Source organism: Chiloscyllium plagiosum, chromosome 23 (genome assembly GCF_004010195.1).
Source record: "Chiloscyllium plagiosum isolate BGI_BamShark_2017 chromosome 23, ASM401019v2, whole genome shotgun sequence".
Classification (NCBI taxonomy): Eukaryota; Metazoa; Chordata; class Chondrichthyes; order Orectolobiformes; family Hemiscylliidae; genus Chiloscyllium; species Chiloscyllium plagiosum.
In genome coordinates, this window is record NC_057732.1 from 17,614,498 (window position 1) to 17,633,040 (window position 18,543).

Genomic DNA, 18,543 nt, shown 5'->3' on the forward strand with positions numbered 1-18,543 from the left:
AATAGGTAATGCTGGAGTATTGATCAGGCCCACAGCTGGAGTACTGTGTGCAGTTCTGGTCACCTCATTACAGAAAGGATGTGATAGCATTACAGAGGGTCTAGAGATGGTTCACGAGGATATTGCCTGGGGTGGAGAAATTAAGCCACTGAGAGACTAAACAGACTTGGACTGTTTTCTCTAGGGCAGAGAAGACGAGAAAGGGACATGACAGAAGTGTAAAAATTACAAGGGTATGGACAGGGTGAGTACAGAGCAGCTGTTCCACTTGTTTCAGGAGTCAATCGTGAGAGGGCATGGTTTTTGAATCAGGGGCAGGAAATTCAGAGGGATTTGAGAAAATTCCTTTTCACTTAACAGAATTTAGAACACACTTCCTGGGAAAGTAGTGGAGGCTGGAAACCCTCCAACCTTTAAAGAATATTTGGATGAATACTTCAAATATCATAACATTAAAAGGACAAATGCAGGAAATTGGGATTTGCAAACTTTTACTGGTTGTGATGTCAGTGCAGAATCAATGAGTCAAAGGGCATTTTCTGCACTGTATGACTATGAATCCATGTTTTCATTGTCTTTCTTTGCCTCCCATTCTGAAAGTGTTACAGGACTTGAGGTCCAGGGATCGGGCAGGTTTTCCTGGTGTCTACCCGTGTTACTGCTTGTTCCCAGTGATCCCAATGGTAGTGACCCTGAGGTCTGAAATGGAAGGAGAGCGCTTTGTAGCAGTTAAGCTTACTTTCCATTGCATAAAAAAAAAACCATGAGGGTTTGGCTCGGAAAACAGTTTGTAAATTATCTTTAATAACCAAAGATAGCTGGAAGAAATCAGTAGTTAGTGATGCAGAAAGATAAAAAGAGCTATGCAGTCCAACCAAAGTATAAACTATCCATCACTTCCTGATTGGATTGGCTGATCTGTCAGACAGGCAAAAGTGAGGACTACAAATGCTGGAGATTAGAGTCAAGTCTGTGGTGCTGGCAAAGCACAGCAGGTCAGGCAGCATCCGTGGAACAGGAAAATCAACATTTGGGCAAAAGCTCTTCATCAGGAATCTGTCAGAGAATTTTTCTCATTTGCAGGCAGCACAGAGAGGCCTGTTTCCAACATAGCAGAGATTATTGTGTAAAGTGACTTCCTTGATGAATTAGAGTCACCTCTCTTGCATGAAGTGAAGGTATGAGGAGTGTTCTCTGAAAATACATGTTGGATATGACCCTCTGTGCTATGCAACCTCCACCTCGTTTCTCAGTAACATAGCAGACCAAGAAACACTGGAACATCCGTCCCATATGTAATGACTTGGTGTCTCCCAGTTACCAAATCCCTTGACTTCCCTGATGGATGAACCCCCAGTTCACTATTAGACATGAAAACAGTAGTACTTCCAGAAACTTCAAAACAGGAGATGTAAAGTCAAAAACATTTCCTCTAAAAGTTGAGTTGTCACCTTTTAAAACAGTGTTAGAGAAAGGTGCCTTTTGATTCGCACCAGGAGTTGACCAGGATAGAGGTGGTCCATCCGGGCCCAATAACCAAGGTCTGGGGGCACTAGGAGGTCTGCTATAAGAGTTGGTTGGGGGTCAGGGACATCACATGGGCTGGGGACAAAAGCAACATTGAGACCCGTGATCTCTATCCCTGCCCCAGGTTCACACAAATGTTCTCTGAACCTGCAACATTGAGTTATGAACATTTGTGTCAAATCAGACATAATGTTACTAATGGACCTCTCCTGGTGTCTTCAGTAAAATAAAAGTACAATTGAGACTATCTGCCTTCCCAGGAGGAAGAGGAGACTTGCTAGAAGTTTTCAATAGCAACATTTGTGTTATTCTCTACGTTTGGCGCTGTATAACTTAATTTTGGTGACATTTAAATGTCAAGCATGCTGTCTTCCCATTATAACCATGGGTTTGCACTTTATATCTTGGTTTTGCACAAAAGTCTTTCTCCATCTCCATCATCAGTTGCTTCTGCTATTGTTTTGCCCTTTCGCATTTCTTTTTCAATCAGAATAAATTCAGATTTCTTCAGTTAATACACAATGTCACAAGAATTGAGCAGTAGTTAAATAATTGAATAATACAGGCAATTCAACAGGACCATCAATATCTTTAGCATGTAGTTACCTTCTGGACAGATACAAGTATTCACACACACATTGGACTGTTGTTGGGGATTAGGATCAGTACATGTTGGAAGATAGGAAGGGCCACACTCCTTGTATATTTGATTCCCTGGACAGGTGGGCAATGCTGAAGATAAAATGTTTAAGTTTTATTAATTTGACTATTGAAATGTTATTATCGCAACACTAACTCATTAGATCAGGTTTGATCTTTTATTTACATTGGACAGAAACTACTTACTACACTGCGTCTGTGTCCTCCAGTTTTCCCAATTCGCAATGTTAGCTTTATTACAATGCCGTGCAATTTCCGCAAAAGTTGCGCATTGACACCCTGGTCCTTTACAGCTGCAAACATCTGCCTGACAATGCTCCCAGTATTGCCCAAGCACGTTGATGTCAAAGCACCATAAGAAGAGGAATGAAATTGCATGACAGTCCTGAAAATAAACATTCATAACAAGAGAAATTAGTTGCCACATACTTTCAAAGAAGATGTGCACATATCTCTTCAGGGTTTGGGTGGGGTTGAGTCCCATGGAGGTTCAGGTGATGGTGGAGAATGGGGTGAAGATTGGGTCCACTACCCAGGTGGAAGAGGAGGATTCAGGAGCCAGATCTAGGAGAGGAGATTGTGTCAGGTCACAGGGCAGGGGTGTCAGGTGTAGATTAAGATAATGACATGAAGATGCTTCATTATTCATTTTTTTCAGGACCCCTGTCAAAATAATTGGTTCATTTAGAGTTCTCAGAAGACACTGTGCCTGGGTATTTTTTTGATGGTCATGAAAAGGACAATGGGACACCTTTTTTCATAGAGCTCACAGAGTTTAAGCTAACTATGCAGCCAAGCCTCAAGTCAGATTTACCGGACCTCAGCTTCATGTTTATGTCTTGGCTCAGATAACATTAGGAGCTCATTTCAGTGTAGCCTGCTGAGGGGCTGAAAGCTTTTAGAGAAAGAGTCCTTTTCGAGGGTTCGGTGCTGTAATCAAAACACTGATCCAACTGTACTTCTGAAAATCTGCTGAAATGAGTCATTCCCCAGCCATGTTCACAACAATAACCAGAAAGTAAATCAACCTATCAATCATCCTTTAAGGACCAAAACGCTGACATAGCTTTACACAATTGATTCTAAAAAATCCAGCATTACTTGTCTGGGAATTTAGCAACGAGAAATACTTCTTGACAGTTTTGGATTACTATGACCCAAATGAATCTGAATTCTCAAATATTGCAAGTGGGCAGTGGGTTCTAAAGAGCAATTATCATAGTTTATACATTCTTTACTTTTCCTATAAAATTAATTCACGATCACAGGCAAGTTCACGATAAGGTCCCTTTGTTTCCTTTTTAGATATTGACCCATTTAATGTTAATGTTGCATGCACAAAAATGGATAGAAGTTCAATTTTGTCTTCCAAGAGAAAGCAGATTGCAAGAAGCAAGTGAAAAGGGTTAAAAATATCGAAATTAAAGGCACATTTTGGGCCGCCTTGTAGTGGAGTGGTAGTGAATCTACCTCTGGACTGAAAGGCCCAGTTCAAGGCGTACCTGCTCTTGAGATATATAACAATATCTCTGAACAGGTTGATTCGAAAAGTAGGAGAAAGTGAGGTCTGCAGATGCTGGAGATCGGAGCTGGAAATGTGTTGCTGGAAAAGCGCAGCAGGTCAGGCAGCATCCAGGGAACAGGAGAATCGACGTTTCGGGCATAAGCCCTACGTCTGGACCAGGGAGCCTAGGTTCAAGTCCTACCTGTGTCAGAGATATGTAATGATATTTCTGAACAGGTTGAATGGAGAAGGACATTACATTAACTTTAATTTGGGATGCAGCATATTCAGATCTGAGAGAGAAATTGTCTTGAGAGAGACAGCTTTCTATCTTTGATTGACCTCTCTGAAGCGCAATGATGTAATTGACTGCACTCAAGGGGCAATCAAATCACCCGCAGATCACCCAGGAACGTTTGTCAGGGATTCTTTTTCACCTGGTCTGCAAACACAATTATGTATCTGTGTGCAAAATTACGAGGGAGTTTCCATGATAAAATTATGTTCCAGCCAACCCTCACTGAACATCTCGCAACTTGAAATAAATAGATCAGCTACCTATAAGCATTGCTGCTTCAAATATGGCTGATGATATCTATGAAGGGACCAAACAATGAAGTTTAAAATAACTAGATTCCCAGCCATATAACAATGAGATGTTTCATTCAACCAGCAGTTAGCATACTGAAGACGCCAATATCTGAGCTTTAGACAGATCTGGAGGTCCAATATGCACCAGCCATTGACTCCAGAATGATAGTAATGTCCAGCACCCTGAACAACTCCGTATAGCAAGGAGAGCTGAACCATGAGAATGGATGGATTCAAAGCCTTTTTGAAGCAGGAAGGTGAGGATTAAGAATTTCATGCAAACAGAGCTCCAACAGAAATGCACAATCCCATCCATGATACCCTCATAATGGTGGGTTTCACCTTCATTTCGTTAGAGGGCCATGCTTGGCCGCCAATCCCACAATCAACAAAGTAGTTCTTCCCTGATAACCGTGGCTCAGCTTTAAATCTGTCTCTCATTAACATAGTGAAATTACCAGTTGCCAAACACAGGCAAAAAGTGGGCAAGCTGGGACAGTGATACATGTCATAATAGGTAATAACCTATGGACATATCACACTTTATTTCCAACATGAGCTTTTGTTTTAAAAAGTACAGATACAGCCAAACTCGCTGTGGGTTAACTTAATTAACTGTCTGGCAAAAAAGAGCCTGCAACATCAAACCTGATGAAATGTCAAGGAAGCTTCAAAGGCATTGAGATAAAAGGGGAATATACCCTACAAACTGAACTGTAATCAGATGTGTGTTTGTAAGACTTTGTTGGAATGTGAGGGTTAAATATTGATCTCTATGTTCACCTTTAGCAAACTTTCCAGATGAAGACTTCCTTGGGCACCATAAGTGCCAGTGTCAGCAGAACTCTGCAGAGAGGCTTTGAGAGTCATCAGGTATTAGGAGATAAAGGGAATAAATAGGTAAAGAGCCAGATACCAGGGTAAAGCCAAACAAGGGTGAAATTAGCAGTTTCTATCTGTGTCACAAAGATATTAACTTCGGTTTGCTTCTTATGCATTTGTACATGAAGAATTTGGACTTGATGAATTTAATGAGATGCCTACATGAATGAAACAATATAAGGACAATGAAATCTTTTTGTATTCTGCAGAAATTTTTTGAGCTAGTCTAGAGAATACTGTCCCTGCACTCACTTGAAAAGTTGATCATAAACCCGTACCCAGACACCCATAAACAATTAGAACCAAAATAGTGAACACGGTTTAAAGAAAAGACAATGTTTTGGGCAAAAGACTTGTTCCTATGTTCCTCTTTAAAGAATTCACAGGAACAGGCGTTAAACACCAGTTCAATCCTACTCTGTTTGTCAATGATCTAATGTTTGAAAACGTGGACTGATGCACTGTAAAGGTCACAGTTTTGAAACCAACCATTACAACGTCAGTTTACTGCAGGTTAAAGAAAGGGAACAGGCTCCCACTCACTGTAAGTGTCTGTCAGCCAGGTACTTATTGAAAGAAACCAGGACACAAGAATTTCAAATAACCTGCAAAGCAAAGAATCTCAAAATCTATTATCAAACTACCAATCTCAATGCTACCAGTGACATCCACTTAAACGGCCACAACGTTCAACAATCTACTCCTTGTGAATGACCTACAAAGACTGATTTGTCCAAATTCAAACTTTTATGTTTTGCTGGGACGCACCCCTCATCCGTAATCTGTGTGTGTAAGTGTAACGTTATTACTTTGCCCCACCTTTAATAAGGAATAAACATGTATCTGTGGTTAACCCACCTGATGGTTTAATCTCTACAGCTAAAGATGTGACCATCAGATTAAAGGTTTAGCTATCATTACTTCTAAAAGATATGTCTGATTGTAAACTTACAGAACTCTCTTCACATGATTGGCTTGAACTGGGGTTGCTATGACACGTGTGGCCCAAAACATCCAATTTGTTTGCATTTAAAAAACTTGAATCTGTAAAAAAAATGTATAAAAATTGAACTCATTGCATGATATTGACCGGGAATAAGAATCCCCATGTCAGCAATTGTCTGGTAACAACACTGAGCAACTAAAACAATCCGAACCTAACAAGGAAAACAACTTTGTATTTGTTTTACCATAATTGCTGCTGCTGTTTTTGTCAAAGTTCCCACAAAGGCCACACAATTGTCCTTGATATTTATCATCGATAGTTGTCTACAATAAAAAGTAATTGCAAAGTATTAGGCATGTATTTGAAAAACTATTGCTTGACAGTTTCAACTTATACAAAGAATATGGATTATGGGTTTCTATCTCTGTCATACTTATATCTATTAAACCAACAATCCCCAGAGATGATCATGTAGTGGCAATGTTACAGAACAATCAATCCAGAGGCCAGTACTAAGACTCAAACAGCGTAAGTTCAATTCCCAGTACAGCAGCTGCGAGCATTTAAATTCAATTAGTTAATAATTCTGTCATAAAATCCTAATTTCATTAGTGATCATCATGAATTGACATTATTGAATTGTCAAAGAATCACATGTAGTACACCAAACTTGTTCAGGAGAGGAAATCTTAGGTCTGGCCTGAATGGGACTTCAGACCCATAGAATTGTGTTTGACTCATAACTGTCCCCTGAAATGGCCTGGCAAGGGCAATTGGGAATTAAACAATGCTGCCATCTGAGAATGAATCTAACAGTAAATGTCATCAAGTGACTGACAATTGACAACATCATGCTGACAGAGCACTGAAATTTCAGTTGAGCAGCAGGAAATTTAGACTCAGTTTCTTTGTGTTTTGGAGTACTTGATACTGATCCTCAGCACACACAATTAAAGGGTTTCCTACTCTCCAGATCCAAGGAATTGCTCAAGCTAAGGAACATTTCTACCAAAAAAAATCATCTGATCGAATATCATTGTTTTGAAACATGTTGCTTCTACCTACTCCAGACGTTCAACTTGGCTAAATACTAACTGATACATAGCCTTTATAAATCCACAACAAGCTACCAGAATGTAACCAGGCAACAAAAATTTGAATGACAGTGGAACAGAGTTAAATCTTTGCTCTTGTCATTAGATCATCATCCAAACCATTTATCAAATCACAGATGTATTAATCCCTACATGAATATATATGAGGAAGACTATTTAAATCTAATCTACTACTGACTTATGTAGACTATTGTTGGCAATTTTAGAAATTTTCCTTTGCCTGACTTCTAAATATTCATTCAAGGTCATTGTTATTTCAGGGAACAATTATTGACCAATAACAAAGAAATCACTGAGAAACAGACATACATGAACACATTCACAGATTTAAATGTTTTTCCAAAGAATACAAATTATTCTCCTCGGAAGAATATCAGAATTACAAACGTATCTGGATCAAAAAATAAAAGTAAAAATGAATGAAACTATTGGATAAAGCTGACTCACCCATAATGCATCTTCATTATTCCAGTTCACAGATATAGTGCGCTTTCTGTTTGCAAGTTGTGTGTAAATTCCAACTTTATAGATGCCAATTACCTTGTCATGATATGGTAGACGTACCCTGTAAATTGAAGTTACTTATGAATGAAGCTGTTATTCCAAGCTAAACGGAGAAGTCATTAAACTCTCAACTCATACAAGGAATGAACACCTCAAGATTCAACTTTAGCAGACTAAGATCATTTTCAAATTAGTTTGTATATACGTAACTTGGAGCAAGATGTTGGCTCATTACATACGCTCAAAGCACTACCAATCCTTTGCATGAACATCGTATTAATCTGCTCTCAATCAGCAAAGTGATGGAAAGCATAGTCGACAGGACTATGAAGAGAAATGTATACAGGAACAACCCGCTCACTGATACTTAGTTTAGGTTTTTCCTGATCTCATTTCAGCGTTGGTTTAAACATGGGATAAAGAGTATCTAGAGCTGAGGGAGCAATGACTGCTCTCAACATCAAGGCAGTATTTGATCAAGTGTCAAGGAGTCCATAAAAATTGAATTAAGCACAATTCAGGGGAATACTCTCCACTAGTTGGACTCATACCAACAGAAAGATGGTAGTGGTTTTGGAGGCTAATTATCCTGTCCTCAGAAGATAACTTCAGAAGTTCCTCAGAGTGGTGTCCAAAATATAACCATCTTCAGCTGCTTCATCAATGACCTTCCCTTCAACATAACATCAAAAGTGGAGACGTTGTTGACGAATGCACAATGTTCAGCACCATTTATGAATCCTCAGGTACTGACCCAGTCCATGTCAATTTACAGCAAGACCTGAACTACATCCAGGATTAGGCTGATACATGGACATGTAATATTTGCATCACACAACTGAAAAGCCAAAGAGAAATGAGTGGAGTAGAATTTATTGTTTGTACCCATGCAAACCTCTTTCAACATTAGTCAGAAGCAGAAGTTCTGTTTGTAGTGGCAGTTTGTTATGAAGAAGCTGTATTACAAGTAATAATTATACCAAGATACTCTTCAATACTTCAAAATTCAGTGACTTGTGATATAGGGAATATTCCACAAGATGCAGTATTTTGTGCATAACTGTCGGCCTTGTTCATCGAGTGAAATAATGTGCACCATGACACTATGATGAACACTTCAGTTAAATTATCATTAAAATAGATGCAGAACTGGTAGCAACAATTGTGCAATTGTGCAATATTTCTGTTATATTCAGTGATTTATTTTAGTTTGCAAGCTATTTCAGTGAGGAATGCACAGTGCTGCACATGTCCAGTAAAATATTTCAATTTATTTGTTGGTTTTCTGGGCAAGGAAATTTTCAAAAGGAAACTAATTCAGGTTTTAATATTAATTCCTCTGGTAACCCATGAATCACATAAAGTTGTTGCAATTAAAACTGTGATTTTGATTAATGGAACCATGACGTTAAATGAGAACTGCCTGCACAAAGGCTATAAAAATTCAGAGGCTGAGAATTCTGTAATAAGTGGCTCCCTGTGGTTTTGCCAAAGGTGCACACCAATAACTCATCAATGCTCCTTTGGCGGCAATTTCAAAACCCACACCCTATAGCCCCTTGAAGGATAAGGTCGATAAATGCAGAACACCCTGCAAGCACCATGCTCTCCTGATATTGAACTGTATTCACCTTCCTTCACTGTCGCTGAAACAAAATCCTGCAATTTCTTCTCTAACAGCTCTCTGAATGCACCTTCAACAGCTAGACTGCAGTAGTTCAATAAGATGACTTATTCTCAAGTCAAGCTAGGGATAATGGTAAAAAATCAGGAGGATACAAAAAGACTGGTAAAAATAAGTATACACACAGCAGCTGAAATTTAACATAGAAAAATGCTTGTGATATATTTGGCAGGAAGAGGGAGAAAGAGGAGCTGAAAAATACTGAGTAGTACAAGTGTGCTGGAACATTAAGATCTTGGGGTACATGTGCACAAATCTTTAATGGCAGCAGGGTATATTGAGCAGGCAATTTAAAAAAAAAGCACATTAGATCCTTAACTTTACTGGTATGTGAAATCCTTCGTAAAGTACTAAATATGCTTTGACTGCAGAATTGTGTTAAATTCTGGGCATAACATTTTAGGGAAAATGCCAAGGCTTTGACAGCTTTAGACAAAGAAACTCTGTTCCTATGGCCAATAGTACTAGGGAACAAAAATTTATGATTTTGAGCACAAGATATACAATATGATTTGTTTACAATAAGTAAGTTAAGGGCCGGCACAGAAAAAAAACTTACACTGCATCTTGAACTGAAATTGTCCCATTCACCAAAAGAATTTTGACCCCTTCTATCTTGATGAATACGTGTTCCAGTTTACCATCTGACCCTCGACGGATCTGGATGTTGAAATCCTCTGCACCACTTGCGCAGTGGCGACTCAGAATGTAGTTGCAGGTCGATGTAAAATGATAAAACTTGTCATCAAACGTCCTGAATGCGCCATTTCCCCATGTGCTGCAAAAGCCTGGAAAAACAGTTGAGATCCCATCAGATAAAGATGGAAGGAAGTGGCCTGACAGTGGGTAACAGTAACCTAATCATGGTGCACTCAAATTCAGATATTATTCTTGATCTGTTATTTTCTCATTGAGGAATCCCAGTATCCCAACTCTCCACAATAGGAATGAGTTCATCGGTAAGAAAAGATATTATATTGTTTGGTTAACAGGCACAACATAGATTAGGAGACAACTCCAAACAATTGTCCATAACCTCCATGGTTCAATAGCCAAATTTAATAATCAATGGGTAAAAGACACTGGGAAAACAGAAGGGGCGAAATTTGTCTCAGGTTGTGATGCAAAACAGGCTGCATTGTTTCAGACTGTAAAGTAACTCAAATGTTAGACATAAAGTATAACAAGTATCTGACCCCATACTGTCCATTGTCCCATCATTTAAGATAAATATGTCTCCCAGACAATTGGCCAAAATGAGTGGCTGATATATATTGGGATGAGATAATATATTTTGTAGTGTCACACAAAAGTGCAGATGAACAGAGAAACCTAGGATTTAAGTAGTAATCAATGATCAGATTGATGCATTTAAAACAATGGAAGGACTCAATTGAGAAATATTAAAGAGAACTCATTTGTCTAATGAAATAATCCAGAAAATGGAGGAGCAGTCTTAAAAATTGGAGCTAGTCCATTCAGGAGTGAAATTAGGAAGCTGGACAGACTTGAGAAGTGACTATTCTGTTTGTTTTTTAATGGTGTCTCTTTCATGCTCAATAAAAGTGAGAATAAGAAAGTTATTAAAAAAAAGACCAGTGGCATTTTGGATTAATAGATGCTGAACGAACTAACCAGTCTCCTTTCTATGCTTCTAAATATAGCTTGAAAGAAAATTTAAAGTTTGTGGTGCACTAGGAGACTTTCCCTGACATTTCAGTAATTTGACCATAATTGCTGCTACTCTAATAAATTTAGATATGTTTGATACCTGACATACCAGAGTAGAAAACCTATTATTGTTCTCAACATCAGCATCACCTTCCCGGTACATGCTTTGTAAATAATAATTTTAAAATTTCGTATTTCTCTATAAGAACATAAATGCACACTTACCACGGTTTCGGCCTAGTATTGTTTCCTCCAAAGATATGGGGACATGTTTCTCAGATAAGATATCCAAACCTGGTTCAAAAGAAAATATTTCTATTACATTTGCTTTAGATGTACAAGTAACATGGGTACTTTCCATTGTGTTTTATCACTTGCCGTTGTTACTTCAGGAGAGGAGCCATGGAAACACAAGATGAGCAACATATAAGGCTTAGTCACTCTGGTAGTCTATTCCATCCCTAAATACAATCTAATCTTGTCTGAAACGAAGGACAAAACTGGGTCCAGATTTCCTGTATTCCAGTCATCTTGAAATTCACACCAGCATTAGCACTGACCTTACCAGTGGGAAATCACACCTGGGTTTCTAGCAAAGGACATTTGCCCAGGCTAAAACAAAAAAAACGGCATGAAGCAATGGCAAATACAACACTACCTAAACAGGGAATAGAATGAATATACATGTGTGTTATTTATCATGGGATAGTATTCTCAGACCCTTGCTGCCCTCTTCCATTATTATTCAGAACCATGGTTTGAAAATTATGAGGTAATGCCATTTCTACAAGTGTATCGTTTGGAACAATTTTGTGATGCATTTTGCAAAATATAATACAGGTCTCATTATGAAAGTTAGCAAAAGAATTAGCATTGCTGACAAAACCAATTGCTCAACAGTCCCAGCAGTCCAGTGAGACACCTTAACGGCAATAGCCTGAAGCAATCTAAATATATGTGTATGTATATATATTTATTAACAACTTCACTCCATAAAACCCAACGTGATTTTTAGCTGATTACTGAACAAGCCTGAAAATGGTTTGGCTTGTCCTTTCCAGTGTAACAATGTAAAAATTCTCAGAATAAAAATGCTCTTTCTCCAGAGATGGTGACAAAGGGAAATAATTGGGCATGTTAGCCCTGGAGAAACGTTTGCCCCTTTATAGCTACCTCACTAATTAAGTTCCAGATGATAAAGTCCATGCTCAACTTTCTCAATCTGACACCAAATAAATGGCCATTTAAAGACCTCAACGTGTCGATTAATGCCATGCCTTCCCAGTGCGTGAGAAAAATGGTAAACTGGAAATGAGAGCAACCTGCTTATGAAGGTGGGGCAGATTGTGGGTCTGCCCAGTCTGGAGGCAATCAAAAGGTACAGATGAAGTGCAAGAGGATGAACTCTAAAAGTCACCCTTTGCTATTGCCTCCGACACAGTCCCCACCTCCTGCAACGCCCAAACATCACTGCTGGATTGCCCAAGGAGCAGGCTTCAATTAGTGGTATTTATGGCACAGAACCTGCTGGCCTCTGATTGGCCTGCAGCTTCTAGCAACTTAGGCCGCCATTTTTGAGGCCTGATGGGAGTGCCATCGAGTGAGTTCTCTCTATAGTGGGAGTTGGCATGTGTGTGGCCAATAAACAGGCTGACCCCCATCCATAGTATCAAATAGGAGAAAATGCCATCTTTAATTCATGGCAAACAACCTTTCTGCAACCAAACATTAATTTTTACAAGTATGCTTCAGCTTTTGATTTTCATTGGAAAATTAGCATTTTTAAACTTTTCTTCTTGTCTGCTCTTATATCTGTGTTAGTCTTATTTTTCTTTCCCACTCTTTCTGTCATACTCCGTACATAATTTAACATTTGATTTCTATCTGGCACTTGCCAAATTCCAATCTGTGTGTTCATTAAAGATCATTCAATCTAACTCTGTTCATACAAGTTCCAGATTCCAAGTAGAAGACCCTGTGCTGTGAAAGTTCACGAAATACAGTGACACTTTAACCCCATAAAAGGTTTGTGGCCAAGTCTATATGTACTGAATAGAAACTGTCATTCATTTACCAAAAAGAATAAAATCGAGCCCAATGTTTCAGTTTGCTAACCTTTTATCTGTTACACGGTTAGTAGTAGGGCTCTGGGGAGTGCTATCTAACAAAAAGGTCTGAGGTTCAGGAGCATAGTTCCTTGTAATTGGAGTTGTAGGGTAGTGCAGAAGGCATTTTGCATGCTTGCCTTCATTGGTCAGTGCATTGGGTATACAAGTTAGGTCATCATGTTGTGGTTGTACATAGTTTAAGCCACTATTGGATTAATTCATTCCATTCTGGTCTTCCTGTTAGAGGGAAGATGTTGCTAAACTTGAACAGGCTCAGGAAAGATTTACAAGGATGTCGCCATGATTGGAGGCTTTGACCTATCGGTAGAAGCTGAATAGGCTGGGGCTTTTGTTTCCCTCTGGCGTGTTGGAGGCTGAGGGGTGACTTTATAGAAGTTTATAGAATCAGGAGAGACATGAATTGGGTGAATAGCCAAGGCCATTAGCCCAGGATAGAGGAGTCCAAAACTAGACAGCATAGCTTTAAGGCGATATTTAAAAGGACTTGAAGGGTAACTATTTCACACAGAAACTGGTACCTGTATGGAACAAGCTGCCTGGGGAGGTGTAGGAGCTTGGTACAATCACATTTAAAAGGCATCTGGATGGGTACGTGAATAGGAAGGACTTTGAGGGACATGGGCCAAATGTTGGCAAATGGAACTGGAACAGTTTCGGATATCCGGTCGGCATGGACGGGTTGAACTGAAGCATCTGGTTCCATGCTGTATAACTTTATGACTCTACAACTCAGTTCTGACAAAAGACCTTCAGACTGAAATGTCACACAAGTTCCTGTCTGTGGTCTTCTGAAACTCACTACTACCTTCAAATAGGCATTAGAGGCCGGCAGATGTGGGAAGCAGTCATCCAGTCTGAGCCTTCCTGGCTCAACCAATCAGTACTCTTCCAGCTTGAAATTGGGAGCAGGATGCCAGTGCAGATAGGTGAAAGGGTGCTTCAAAATCCAGGCAGTCCTTTTCTGAGTTTTTTTAAAGTTCCTATTTAGCAAACACTTTTGCACCCAAGTGCCACTAATGGGGAGAGAAAGGGGGTTGTGGGGTGGCATTGATGAAAGCCCTCTCAATGCCAATTTGCAGCTGCAGCTCCACCTAGACAGGCAGAGGAAAAAAAGCCAGATTTCTCTAAAAAGCTGGTACCTAAAATTCTTCATTGCTGGGGTCATTCTAGTAAATCTGCTTGAACTCTCTCCAGGGCTTTAACATCCTTCCTTGAACAAGGTGCCAGAACTGAACATAACACTCCATATACGTCTGATCAATAATTTGTAGAAATGTAGCATCACTTCCTTGCTTTTTATTCCGTGCATCTATTTATAAACTCAAGGATCCTGTCAGCCTTCTTACTAACTGTTTCAACTTGCCTGGCAATTTTCAGGGAATTATGTATTCAATCCCAAAGGTTCTAGTGCTCCTGGATATTCCAGTTGCACAGTTTGGGAATCTGCAAAGCCAATAGTTAAACGTGAACCTCACCATGTAACATTGGGGTATTATCCCTTTCTACATTATAACATAAATTCATTGGAACAATTCTTGGAAACAATCCTTGGGTTACCAGTCTTCATTAATCATATTAATCTTAAAACTTTAACAAATGCTCCTGTGATGAGTTTGGAACATAACTAGGAAGGGAGTTGGGAATAAGGAGTGAATAAATATTTTGCAGCTTGCTCGATTAATTCATATAAATCTGTCCCTCAGCAAAGTAAATAATAACATCCCACACTAGAGTAAATTACACAATCTTGATCCTTGCTCCTTTTTGTTTTGTGTTACACTGATTAATGATCACATGATTATTCATGTTGTTTAATCTGGTCCAAAAAATGATTTCAAAATATGGTTCTAATATATCCAGGTTTCAAAATTGAATAATTTATGTTTATTGGAAACATGGAGTAAATAATTCTTATGTTATGATAACCTTACAAAGCTAGATGATCTTGTGTTCAGAATTACATAAGTGATCATCACTGTCTCAGCACCTTTATGTATTACCAATAGCAGCAATGTCTTTAGAGCACAATTGTTTTCATCTCATTGTCTGTGAAAATATTGTAAACTTGAGATGCTCCAAGAATTTTCAGAGAACTGTTCTTATGTAACTTGTATCAAGAACATTTATATAGAGTCTTTAAAATAGTAACACATCCCAAAAGCATTTCAGAGGACTGTATTAAAGAGAATTCGGCTTTGAGCATTTGACCAGTCTGGATAGCTTGCATATGTTCCTGAGAGAGTTACAGACAGGTTAATAGACACTTTCTACAGGATGTGCACTTTTTTTTAAAGAAAGGTTTACTTCAATAAACAATTAGAGAGATTGTCAGTGTTCTATCTCTGAAACTGTGTCCATCATGACAACTCTCGAGCAATGCTGTAGTGCTCCAATTCTGGCTTCTTGCTGATCATGTTTTCATTCATTCATCAATGATGGTTGTGCCTTCAGATCCCTCCGTCCTCAGATTCTAAACTGCTCCCTGGACCCTCCCCACTTCTTTGTCCTCCTTTGGGTCACTCCTTAAAGTTTACCTTGTTTGCCAAATTTTTGACCACTTATCTTAGTTCCTCCTTCCATGGCCCAGTGTCAAATTCCGATTGATAACATTCATGTGAAATGCTTTTGCCCTCTTTTACTGCATGAAAGGCACTCCATAAATGCAAACTACTGTTGAAACCAGAAGGTGTTTCTGAAAAGCTCTTGGACCATTTCAATACCACAACAGTTTTGGAGAAGATGAGAAAATTGAAAGCAAATGTAGTCTAAAGGGATTGTTATTCTTAGTATTGCATAAACGTATTTAGGCAATGATCAGATATTTATTTATAAATGCCAGACCTGCATAGCTTTATTCGGTTATCAGTCCACAAATCAAAAGTATGTGTGAATGGAGATAAAGGGACCAATTGCCTCAGGTCCTAGGCTGTTAGGAGTAAGGCAGTAATTCGAAATAGGTTATCAATCAGGCTCAACAAGATGTTCCTGGCTGCCTTGTACACAAACTTTTATTCTAAAGGAATTAGGATTGACAGTCATTTTGAAAGGTAATTGTTGCTGCAAATGAATTCTCCTGTACCAGTGTAAACAATGATTGGTATTACAGCAAAAATTTGTTAAGTCAAAATTTCAGTCCAACATTGGGGTGGCTTTTCTAAAATGCTGGACTTGTATCAGTGTATCTAATGAACTGTAGAAATGAATCATAGAATCCTTATGATGTGGAAGCAGGCCATTCAGCCCATTGAGTCCTCAGTGATCTTCTGAACAGCGTTCCACCCAGACCCACCCTTTCCCTGTAACACTGCATTTCCCATGGCTAATCCACTAGCGTGCACATCTTTGGACTGTGGGAGGAAATTGGAGCACCCGGAGGAAACTCCACACATACAGTCATCAGAGGCTGGAATTGAACCTAGGTCCCTGGTGCTGTGAGGTAGCAGTCCTAACTATTGAGTCACCGTGCTGTATCTTCAGAGAAGATGTAACTTTATCAAAGGAAGCCAACAGTGGACAGTGACAAATCTATTTTTATCTTCCAATAACAGCACCAAAAACATGAGCCCTTCAGATTGAGCTAATAGTCTGATTGATACAATGCAAGAGCCCTATTTTTGTATAGAAACTACATATGAACCTAAAAAAAGGAAGCTATTTTTAGTCTAATGCCAGTAAGAAAACTTGACTAAATGCTTCTAGCCACTCTTTAATAAAAATAAAAACGTCATCTTTGAACAAATTTATCGGAAATAGTTAACAGGCAAGCTTTAATTTTCAAACCCTATTTTTTGATAGTCACTTAGATCATAGAGAATGGGAGAGAGATTAGAAGAAATTTCAGTAAACCTGGAATGTTTCATCACAGGGAGTGGTTGAAGCAAATACCATTCCATACTTTAAACAATAACTATTTTAAAGAGAAAGCTACAAGAGAGTCAGAAGAACATCAAGCAATAAAATTAGTCCTGGGATTATGTAATAAAATATCAGCACAGTCACAATAGATGAATGGTCTCTGGCTGCATTGTCAATGTCTATGGATGATGGTACTGACATACTGAGGTAGGAATTCAATTCTACACATTTTAATTTCTCATTCAACTTTATCTCAGATATGAAATATGTTATATTGAAGGATTTTTTTTTTAGCCAAGGAAATAGTAAATACAATTTAAGAGTACTTAAAATTGAACAGGTATTGATATTACAGGAGATGGTGGCATAATGATAATATCACCGGACTAGTAATCGAGGCGCCCCAAGCTAATGAACATGCTTTCAAACTACATGGCAGCAGCTAGTGGGATGTGAATTCAATTTATAACCCTAGAATTATAAAACTCAACTCAGTTATGGTAATCATGCAGCCTATTATTGATTGGTCTTAAATAAAATCCATCCAGTTCACGACTATCATTCAGGGAGGGAGATCTGCTCTCCTCACTCAGTCTGGCTTACATATCCCAGACCCCTAAATGCCACCTGAAGGAGCATAACAAACTATTCAGTTCAGTTCAAGGGAAAGTGGGGATGGGCAACAGAGGCTGCTCTTGTAATGCCCACTGCCCACAAAAAGAAGAATTTTTAAATGATCTTTATAGATTAAATGTATATTACTGCTGGAAACAACAATTTCTCTCATGCAGTCAAAGAGAAGAACTTGTTATTTTCTTTTGACTGATGGAATTGGTATTGCTTTCAGTCCCATCTACCAGCACAGTGATAGCCATTTGAGATTTTACATGTTCAAAGAACCATTCATATTAAATTTCGTAGAATTCAAATAAGTGATTGTGTAAGGCCCCATTACAAAGACTCACCTTGAAGAAAACCAATGTATGATAATACGATTTTATTACATATAACAGTTTGCATAAATCTAAAAAGACATCAGCTATTCTATTTCAAAATCAAATATAATATGTGACGTTACTTACCTTTGCACAGGGACAGACCCCAGAGGACGACTAATACAAGCTTTTCCATTGTATTAGTTTTGAATGTGAGAAGGCACTACACTCATCCTAGTGAACTATACTCACCAGTGCATACCATTTCTTCAGTCCATTTATATAGCTCTGCTCTCTTAGCTCATTTGAATAGAACAAGGAAGTTGAAAGCATTTATTTAATAAGCATTTTCATTTTGATGGCGAATTTAACCCTTTAGATTTTAAAACATTGTTATAGCCTCTTAATTCATCGATGTCTTTTTTTAAAACACGAAAGTAAGATCAATAAAATGTCTTGCAAAGTTATTTTAAAAGTATTTCTGCACATCGGCCAGAACCAGTTCTAAGCTTCACTCTTCTTCACAGTAATCCCGGCATT

At 38.6% G+C, this 18,543-nt stretch overlaps 1 protein-coding gene across 1 annotated transcript in view; it reads right to left on the reverse strand.

Moving 5' to 3' along the window:
* The window catches only part of LOC122561453 (mucin-19-like), a 77,413-nt gene extending 59,148 nt beyond the window's left edge, over positions 1-18,265 (reverse strand). Inside the window, exons 1-8 of the mRNA XM_043713197.1 lie at positions 18,151-18,265; positions 11,310-11,378; positions 9,973-10,201; positions 7,673-7,790; positions 6,355-6,433; positions 6,117-6,208; positions 2,374-2,572; positions 2,134-2,259 (exon numbers count right to left, since the gene is read on the reverse strand). Coding sequence (XP_043569132.1) covers positions 2,134-2,259; positions 2,374-2,572; positions 6,117-6,208; positions 6,355-6,433; positions 7,673-7,790; positions 9,973-10,201; positions 11,310-11,378; positions 18,151-18,199 — 961 coding nt within the window. The 5' untranslated portion in view covers positions 18,200-18,265. The remainder of the gene's footprint in view (positions 1-2,133; positions 2,260-2,373; positions 2,573-6,116; positions 6,209-6,354; positions 6,434-7,672; positions 7,791-9,972; positions 10,202-11,309; positions 11,379-18,150) is intronic.
* Positions 18,266-18,543: the final 278 nt, after the last annotated feature.